Genomic DNA, 9,988 nt, shown 5'->3' with positions numbered 1-9,988 from the left:
ATTGTAAGCCAAACAGACCTTTGGGACTGAATGAAAGAGTTCAGTTTGATATCCAGAAATCTGTTTGATACAAAACTGACTGTACTCAATTTTAAAATTGAGTTAAAACTATTTTCATTATCATTATTGTGTAGAGCTATATTATACTGTTAAAGCAATAGAATAATGTAGGAGCATTGAATTTGCTGAAATTAGACTAATGCACTTTTTTCAAAAAGGTTCATATAACTGCTTGACAAATCTCAATAATCTAAATGAACATTAATTACATTTATTCATCCACTAACAATCTACTGGGTTATAGGCAGAAATAAACACTGACTTGTAAATCAAATCCACATTTTTATTTATTTAAATAAAGATTTAAAGAAAGTATGACAAACAACAAATACAGAATTCAATCAATATTTAAAGCCGTCATGGGCAACGTGACACCAACATTTTCTTTTGCCTCAGTAACTTTCTTTTTGGGCATTTTTTAATAAAACAGTTTCATGAGGAAACTGATGTACAACAATGAAAGTCTGTCTGTCAAAAAAACAAACAAACAAAACATGTAAAATGACGCCTGTGTAGGATAGCACAATGCACCAACTGGGAATGAGAAGTGAAAAAATCGCAGAGCTACAGGGCGATGTTTTCAGACGGCATGCTGTTTCCAACAACCCACTCATGGCTGCGACCAGCGTGGAGCCTTTAAGGCCACGCAGAGATCACAAGCCATCCCCCGCTCGCTCCCTACAAACATCCACCCGTCATCTCATCAGTGGCTTCTCCCCTAATGCTACAAATAAAAAAGGTGAGGCACCCTCTCAGAGAGCCATCCCTTATCTCTCCGTGAGGCAGGAACCCCGCTCAGGCCTGATCCCCTGCTCGCACTGTTGCTAGGCAACGCGTTAAATTCCTGGTGCTTCTGTACATCCAGAGGACTCGGGGCTTCCCGGTGCAGACCCACTAATCATCAAGTCCTCCATTAGCTGAGCTGTCAACAGCCGCTAAGGCCAGAAGACTCAAGTGAATACAAGAACGACAGTGACCAAAACACCAAAGACAGCCACACAAGACAGACAGCAAGTTAAAGTCCTCTGGGGGGAGAAACAGCTACAGTATAATAACTGGAAAATGTCAAGAATACTTTTCAGGGAAGTTGCAAAAAATTAAATCAAGATATTTTTAAAGAATTAAAAGATGGTAGGAAAACCAAAAATGATTCTCCAGACAGGACCAGCCTGTTGGTGTGAATACGCTAAACCTTCACAAATATTCACAGGGACATTTAGTGTAGAGGCAGCTATCCAGGCTCTCCAGAGGTTAAAATGGAGCACTATTTTAAATATTCATAAGGAGAAATAGATATTTCTGACTTATTTTGGAACATTAAGATAAGAAACCTTTGTTTTACCAAAAACTGGGACATTTAGTGTTGATGCAGCTATCCAGAGGTCAATATGGAGGATTATTTCTAATAGGTTTTTCATAAAGAATTTAAAACAAAAAGATTTCCGAGATTTGTAGAGATAGGAGAAATATTTTTTAGCTTGAACACTGGTATCGAAAACACTGCTATTCATTAAGCAGGAAACGGTAAGATTCCGCATCATTAATGTAACATCCCGCCTTGTGGTTTTATAACACTGAATAACTTGGACTCCTGTGGTGACAGAAACGTGCTCAGAGCATCTTTACATAGCTCTGGCTTTTGTGTTTTTCTCTTTGTCACAACATGTCCGCCCTAGACTCCTTGGTGGCTCATCATGCGAGTGCTGAGTCACATTGCGTTCGTCCTCCCACTGTCTTTTGCAAGGGAACGCTCTTGCTTGCCAAGTCCCTCCCTTTTCTCCCCATGTTTTGTTTCTCCACTGTCAGCTTTAATTTACAAATTGAATACTGCAAGGGAGTCAGCGGGGGAGAAAAATTCATTCAAGCCGCATTTTCTGTAGATACCCCTTCTTGTCACTGTCAAGATTTTAAGTTTAATGTCGTCACTCTTCCTTTATCATGACCTTAAGGAGACATTTAGATAGAGAGATGGATGGGAGAGGGCGCCGCCATCAGAATTTCAATCGTGTCTCATCAGAGTAATGCTGTGTTTACAACCACTTCCCCTGTATAAAAGACGAGGTACTGGCCTTGAATCTCTCACCGCAACCTTTACGTGAGGAATCTACATCTTAAGAGCATCTGTTTATTTTTCCCTTTGTACGGGTGTATATTTATTTAATTGATCAGACAATATTTTTCACAAATCTAGCACTTTTTCACATCTCTGCAGTGGGTGCTGGTGACAAGTCACAAGTCAGAGTTGAATACCGAGAGTGTAGAAAACTTTTTTCTGAGTGGTCGAGTTTTCAGGAGGATTCTGCAAAGGAGAGAGATGCTAGAAAAACTCCACATCATCACTCTTTCCCTTGCACACCCTGAAACCCTGCTGAACATTCTGCAGGCCGCTTGTCCTTGCTCTCTTATTCTTTTTCCCCCTCTCTCTCTCTCTCTCTCCAACATAAACTCAGCAGTTTTCACATGATGGAGCAGCTCTTGTTCTTGTCCTTGCTGAAGGAGAGGAGCTCTGTCTTGCTGGGCAGGTGCAGGAGTCTCTTGGAGAGTCTGCGCACAGGGCTCGGTTTGTTGGCGGGCTGGAGTTTGTTCATGCAGGCAAGAGCCGCCGTACGGAATACGCTGTGGATGCTCTTCTCTGACGTGAAGGCTGAGCACTCCAGGTAAACCTCCGCTCCAAGATGCTTGGCCAAGGACAAACCCTATGATGAACAAAGGAAACAGAGTAAGCTACAAAAAGGGTTTTTTCTACGAGTGCCCAGTTTAGAAAGGAGACGGACAGACAGACACTAGTGCCTTGTTTCCCCTGAGCAGTAGCCTACAGTACTGTTTGGTACGAAAATCCTATGATCTGGCATGCGTTTCCACTGAAAACAGTACCCTTACTTGGTAGGCGATTAGGCAGGGTATAAGCGGGATGGGGATAGCCGCGCCCAGAGCCTTTGAACAGCACTGGACGCGGCAGCTAACTAACTGTCGTGACATCATAGCAGCGGGAGGACACAGTGTAGCCCGGCAATACATTCAATGAAGAGGAAGAATGCAACATAGTAAACAAAGAGCTGCACGCCCTAACCCTAACCCTTTCTCTGCACACACAATTATTCATTATTTCCGAGGAGATTACACTGCGGTTTATCTCTTGCACGGAAATGACGATTCTGTCCACCAATCAACGGACTGCAGTGTGTAGCTCCATCCTTTTGTGACCCTTTACGACTGCTTGGTACCACTCAAGGATGACAAAAATCAGAAGGGCTATGTACTCTTCCCAACTTTTGAGAGTGGAAACGCAAATAAATGTGTGCCATACCATAGTGAACTGAATTCCTACCGCTCAGTTAAAACGAGGCTTAGGAGGAAGAAAGCGTAATCGTGGAACAAACCTGTTCATGGGAGACTGGAGTCTGTTTCTGATTGGACAGTTCCATGCGCGTACATACGTCTGTGCGCAGGTCTGTCTTGCAGCCTATTAGTAGGACCCGTGTGCTGGGGCAGAAGTCCTGGATCTCAGCTTTCCACTGCAAGGAGAACAGAAACCGGTGTCAAGTAGTAGCACATCTTGCAACATATAAAGAGTGACAATGGGGAAAGGGCAAGTTTATTCAATAAGTAAAAATAAGTTGTATGATTGTGGTATTGTCAGCCTGTCATGTTCAAACTGCAAGTAGTTCATAATATTACCTTCTTCAGTGCACTGTCTACCGTGTCTGGTCGGCTGATGTCAAAGCACAAGAGCACTGCATCTGAGTCGCTGTAGCAGAGAGGTCTGACGTTGTCGTAGTACGGAGAACCTAAAGAGACAGAGTACAATCAGTGTGTGTTCTCAGAATCAACAGCTTACAGTTTTAGGAACATGAAAATGCCACAGGGAGGATATTTTCTATAGTCCTCCCAATCTCTTTTTTCTATGGTCCTACGGGCTACCTTGATTTCCAACTGACCAAAAAAAAATTATGATTTTTTTTTTTTTTTGTGCTAGCAAGCGCGATGTGTGCTTGTGTATGGTCATATCTGCGCGAAAGGCCGCGATTTGCAGTAAATGATTGTCCACATGTGTCTCCAAGTGTCTCTTTAGGCTATTTAAAAAGAAATCAAGCAAGTAGACTAATAATAACATTAATTAATTATTGGTTATCGCATCACAGAAGGCCTATTGGCCTATAATAATAAAAAAACACCACCATTTTTTGAATGAGATGCAAACCTCAGTGAATCATTTGCTCTTGTTTCTCTGTCCTGAGATTCACACAGACTGAGCAGTCTTGTTTAAATATTACAAATTGAGCTAATAAACTGATTTTTTTTTGCTGCAGAAGTTATCACAGCTAATTTTTGTTATCTAACTTGATAATAAGGTGATTGTATGCAGAATGCTTGTGCCAGAAACTCATACAGTGGTTTTGTACAGATAAATAAATAAGTAAATATTAGCAGGTTCTCAATAGTATTTCAATTGGGGGGGCGCGAAAAAATTTCTGTCCCCTAGGGGGGGCATGACAGAAAATAATTGAGAACCACTGCACTAAGCTCAACGCCTTCCAAAAGAGAAGAAGAATTTTTCCAGTTATGTAAACTAATAAGCTCACTGAATCACCCATCACTTTTTCTTCTCATTATTACTCAATAGCAAACCTAAGTTACCAAACTTTTGTTCAAGAAAAACAGACCAACAAGATGTCCCGTAAAGATAAATCAACATTACTCCATATACTCTTTCCATGGGATACTGTTTAGCTTGCAAGTTTAGTATCAAAAGTACAAAATCAAAGACACTACGTCTGAGAACAATTTTAATCTATTATGTCTGTGTTAAAATGTAATCTATTTCCTTATCATATAGAAAATAGCTGGCTCATTGAAACATATTCATCTTGAAGCAGAAGTTTGACATTTTGCAGCACACTTTTGTTTGCTTTTAGTGGGTAGTTAAGAGGAAAGGTAAGATAGGCTACCACCAAATATGAAGCACAGCAGCCGGTTAGTTAAGCTTATCTCAGCTTTGTTTATCACAAACTCTGAAAACAGGAAAAAGACGCTAGCCTGGCTCTGTCCAAAAGTTAAAAAAAGCACAACAGCAATTCACCTTTTTATGTGCGGTTATGTGGTAAATCTGGTCAAATTCATAACTTAAACAGCATCTTTACACTTGGTACCAGTGCACAAAGCCATGCTAGCAGTTTCCAGTATCTTTGTTAAGCTAAGCCAAATGAAAATTGGCATCTTCTGTGGTGTGTAAGATTACTGAAGGACTTTGTTAAGACCATCCATTGTTTCAAAAGTCAAATATTGTGAACTGTTGCACTGTATTTTAAAACATTGTCAAATGTATGCAGAAATCTGGAGGTAATATTTGAGGTGCTTCTTCACTGCATGAAATATCCTTGCTTTGATACTGTCGTCGTTTTTAGTGAAGCTAAAGCTAAACTCTGGAGAATCTGCACATGCTTTGTTGACGTACTGCATAACAGATGACATGGGGGTTAGGTCAGCAGAGAAGGACCTGACAGATAAGTGCCAGGCAAAAAGTCACTAATGTTGACACAGGCTCTATCTGGACTGAAATACTGAAGATGCACCTTCTGATATTTATGATGACATGATGAAAGCACATTCTGACACTTCACCCAAATACGTTATTGACCAGTAGGAACTTTTAATTTCCCCATATTTTAAAAATTCTTACGTACACTAGGCATGCCCTCTGTTGTCCCATAAACAAAACACCTTAGTTAAAAGAATGCGAATAATGGTGTGAAGGATTTCCCGCTACGTTTCCATGAACATTACAGCTTCCCAGCTATAAGTAGAAAATATTTCACAGGAAGGCCCCGGTGCTATAAACAGACTGGAAGGATGTCCGCCCTCTATTGTCTTCCCCATGCCACCTAGTCGCTCCCCACACAACAACGGTAAGATTAAATTTCCTACTCCTTTCCTCAGGGGCCAAATGTGAACCAGAAGATTTCCTTGCAAATATAAAAAGAGGGTTTAATTAAGTCCGGAATAGATATTTCCGTCTAGCTTCTACCGAAAATAACTTTCTCCTCCTGAGGCACTGCTGAAACATTTCTGCAATACCATTACCACCAAGAAGCACTACCATTCAAAAAGCTGAATCTTTGACCTAATTTTAGAAAGTAGGAGATCTTATACAACTAAAAGCTTTTTTTGTGGGAATCACAGCAGCAGTCATATAACTATCCACGGGTGATGTAAGGCTTGAGAGAGAGGAGGCAGAGAGATCTAAAGAGCACCCACCGCCTCCCACACATTAACAGCCCCCTGCCTGGACACACTAACACAAACACAAACAAACACACACACAAAAACCCTTTCAGTTGAACAAACATTATGCATTAAAACTGTGTCCCCCTGCTCTCAAAGAAGGAACGTGAATGAAAGGAGTTGGACTCTTCATCCAAAAGAGAAGATAAGACCGGGTAAATCTTGATCAAAGATGCAACATAAACTGGAAAAAGTTGATTCTGCGCCTTTTTTTCACTGTGAGAAAGTTTGTGTCACACAAAGTTAAAGTCTAGAAAATAATATTATGCTAGCGAAACACCCTGAAGCAGGGTTATCATGGATTAAACAATTAGCTTCAGCTTCTTTATTTGCTGCCTTTTCTCTATCTTATGCTACTGTAAACTGCATTTATTTGGACTGTTCTGGTTGAACAAAACAAAATATTTAAGATGTAAATTTTTGCTTTCAAAAATGTTTTTATTTTTCAAAATTCTATTACAATGGTTTTGTCGATTAATGGAGGAAATTTGCTAATGAATCATTAGAAATAATGTTGCAGCCATTAATAAATAAATGTAAATAAATAGTAAAGCTTCAGAATGGTAAGAAACCTACAGAGTGAAAGGATCTGTCTATGTGTGTGTGTATTGCAAATGTAGATAGGTCTTATGCAATGTTTTATCTGGAAAGATACTGTCCAGAAAGTTTTTCCTTCGTGGGAGATAAACACACAAACCTACATAAGTTCAGTTCTGGTCTAAGTTGCATAAGAGCTTATTTTCTCTTTTTTTTTTTAGGCAGCGAACACCATAAGGCAGTGAGGAGGTTGTGCATATATTTTTCGCTCAGTCTCCCTCACTTGTGCCTTCTGTTCACAGCCCCACACAAACACTCACTTGCCCAAAGACTTCCACCCCCTGCGTGGACAAGGCATCCCCCTGTCCCCCAGTGAAACAAGCCGTCCACAGGCCAACTGGCACTGCTCTACTTCCTCTGAGCACAATGTGGTTATGAAATGAATCTATACTGGGGTGGACGGCTATTGTTATTGATCCTATTTAAATAACTTTGCTATAGGTTTAAGGTCATTAAGTCAGAAGCCCCACACAACTTTAACATAAATTGTTGAACATTTTTAGACATTTTGGATCCAAAAACCAAGAGAAGTGACACTTGTGCAACAAAATACAATAATAATTTTCTTTATTGTGTAATATGCTGATTACTTATATATATTCTCCATTAATCTATCTACAGTTTTCATAGAGGTCATGGTGATAAACAGTCCAAAACCCAAAGATGATCAGTTTACAGTGATTTAAAACCGAGTGATATTTTTTCCTCTTTTTTATACACACTGAATGTACACTACAGCATTTTTGTTTGTGGTTACGTCTTAAAAACTGATCAATAAAAAGTTTGAAAAAATAAAAAAGAGAAATGCATCAGATCCTCACATTTAAGAGGCTGGAACCTGCAGTCTTACTTATCAAAAACTCTATTTACCAAAATAGCTGCAGACCGATCGCCTTATTGATTATAGGTGCACAAGTACACGAGACAAAGACACTTCCATGTACCTTAATTAAAAAATATCAAATAAAAACCATGATAAAGGTCGCACATCCCACTCTTGCATGGACTTTAAAGAAACGTTGAATAATCCAGAAGTTATTTAAAACAATTAAAATAAAACTCTGATAACATTGAAGTAACAATTGAATGTTCAAAATCGTATAGATCAGACTGATATGACCCATGAGTTTAAAGTCAAACCAGTAATCATAACTAAAGGATTGCTGACTGTCTGGGTATAGGCCTACATGCACGGCAGAACGTCACAGGGCTGCAACATTGCGGCCAATCCTGGCAGACGTGTTGCTCAGGCCATTGTCCTGCATCAGTCCACTCAAGGAAGATCTCTAGTCTGATTTCACACCAGTGAAAAGCTGCTTAACTGCATCAAAACAGGATATACAGATAGTGACGTCTGCGTAAACAGCAACAGCACTGTTTGTAAGGTTCATTTACAGTTGTTACCTGACTCGGAGACGGCTGTCTTGTTGGGTGGGTTAACAAATTCCACATATCAAAGCCATGAATACAGTCCTGAAATCAACACCCTCACACATTGCTCAAGCACAAACATTGACTGTGAAAACTAAGGGGGAGGGATTATTTATTTTATTTTAATTGGCAGTGATTCAAAGACAGAGGAGGGATGAGATAAAAAAAAAACCTTTTACCCAGTGTCCTGTTTCAACAAACTGTGGGTAAGTTGAAAACAAATAAAGATAAATAACCCTCACCTGATGTGTCCCAAAGGCTGAGCTCAACACGCTGGTCTTCAAGCTCCAGACAGGCTGTGTAGTTCTCAAACACAGTCGGGACATACGTCTAGAAATGGAAAATAAAGGAGAAAGGGCTAGATTGAAATTTACCTAATTCATAATTTGGAGGGTAAAATGTAAAAAACAAAAACAAATGTCCAATACAAGTCACCAGAGATGGAATTACTGCAGCAAGAAGTAAATAAAAAAAAATAAAAAATATATCTTCATATTTGTGAAGCACTGTTACTTTAAATGCTTTACTGTATACTTCCCAATCTCAAATCCTATAGTCACATATCTTCAATAGGACAACTCTAGGGACCTACTATAAGTTAATATATGGCACCAACGGAGTTTAACACATTATAATCAGCTGTATTTTAATTTGTTTTTCTTACACACACACACATATAGGCTACAGCAAGGATTAAAAAAAAGCAAGCAAGAAAGGGAAAATCAACATTTAACAACTATGTAGGCTACAGATACAAACATGTATTAGCCTAAGAGTTTATAAAACAATGACATTTGTAAATAATAAGACAAGAGAGCAAAGAGTGCTGGAATAATATTGAATGGTGCATGTTACAGGTTTGATATGAACATGTAAGAATAAATAAATGTTAATAAAAAATTTGTTTTTTTATTCTTCATCGGGGGGGAGGGGGGGTAGGCTATTAACAATGCACAAACATGATTTGTAATTTAAATTATGTATTTATTATTTTGATTCAGAATAAGAAAGCATAAACAACCCATAGCTTTGTTAATTGAGCTCGTACCTCTGGATAGCAGTCCTTTGCCAGGACTTGTAACATCGCTGTTTTACCGCATTGGACGTCCCCGACCAGCACGAGTTTACACCTCGCGACAAACGGCTGCACGAGACGTCTTTCCTTCATGGTGGGGATGAAGACTTTGTAGAGAAGAAGGTTAATGACGGTAAAGTTGAGTAAATCCTCTCGGTTACAGGCAATGTTACTTCTGTCCTTATAGGGAGAGTGAGGCAGACAAGACAGAGTGAGTAGTATTCAATGAGGGAATCACTGCGGAACTTTATGTTGTCGCGCTAACCAATGAGCGAGTAGGGCTCGAGACAGGGGGGAGGAGTAGGCCAGTGCACGAGGTTATGTGTTGGGAATGATGGATGGGTTACTGCAGGGCCATATAGTCTACCCGGGATTTTAGAAATTCTGATATCATTTTTTAGTGCAACAAAGTAGCCTACTTTTCTCAAGAACTGCACCTACGTCCAAATTCAAGGTAGTCTGCATGTGATACATTTGTCTAATAACTTTCATAACTAGGCCTATATTTTTCACTATACAGATTCAATTCATCAATATAAAAAT

General features: G+C 39.5%; 1 protein-coding gene across 1 annotated transcript; it reads right to left on the bottom strand.

The window, feature by feature from the left end:
* Positions 1-419: 419 nt before the first annotated feature.
* rnd1a (Rho family GTPase 1a) lies at positions 420-9,625 on the bottom strand. Its single transcript, XM_080030794.1, has 5 exons — positions 9,419-9,625; positions 8,613-8,700; positions 3,739-3,848; positions 3,441-3,575; positions 420-2,756 (listed from the first exon to the last, which is right to left on the bottom strand). The coding sequence occupies exons 1-5, from the start codon at positions 9,536-9,538 to the stop codon at positions 2,517-2,519; spliced, it is 693 nt and encodes a 230-aa protein (XP_079886920.1). The 5' UTR covers positions 9,539-9,625; the 3' UTR covers positions 420-2,516.
* Between the last annotated feature and the right edge of the window lie 363 nt (positions 9,626-9,988).

Source organism: Ammodytes marinus (assembly GCF_949987685.1).
Source record: "Ammodytes marinus genome assembly, chromosome: 7".
Taxonomy (NCBI): domain Eukaryota; kingdom Metazoa; phylum Chordata; class Actinopteri; order Uranoscopiformes; family Ammodytidae; genus Ammodytes; species Ammodytes marinus.
Note: the sequence above shows the minus strand (reverse complement) of the source record. Positions and strands in the feature narration are given on the sequence as shown.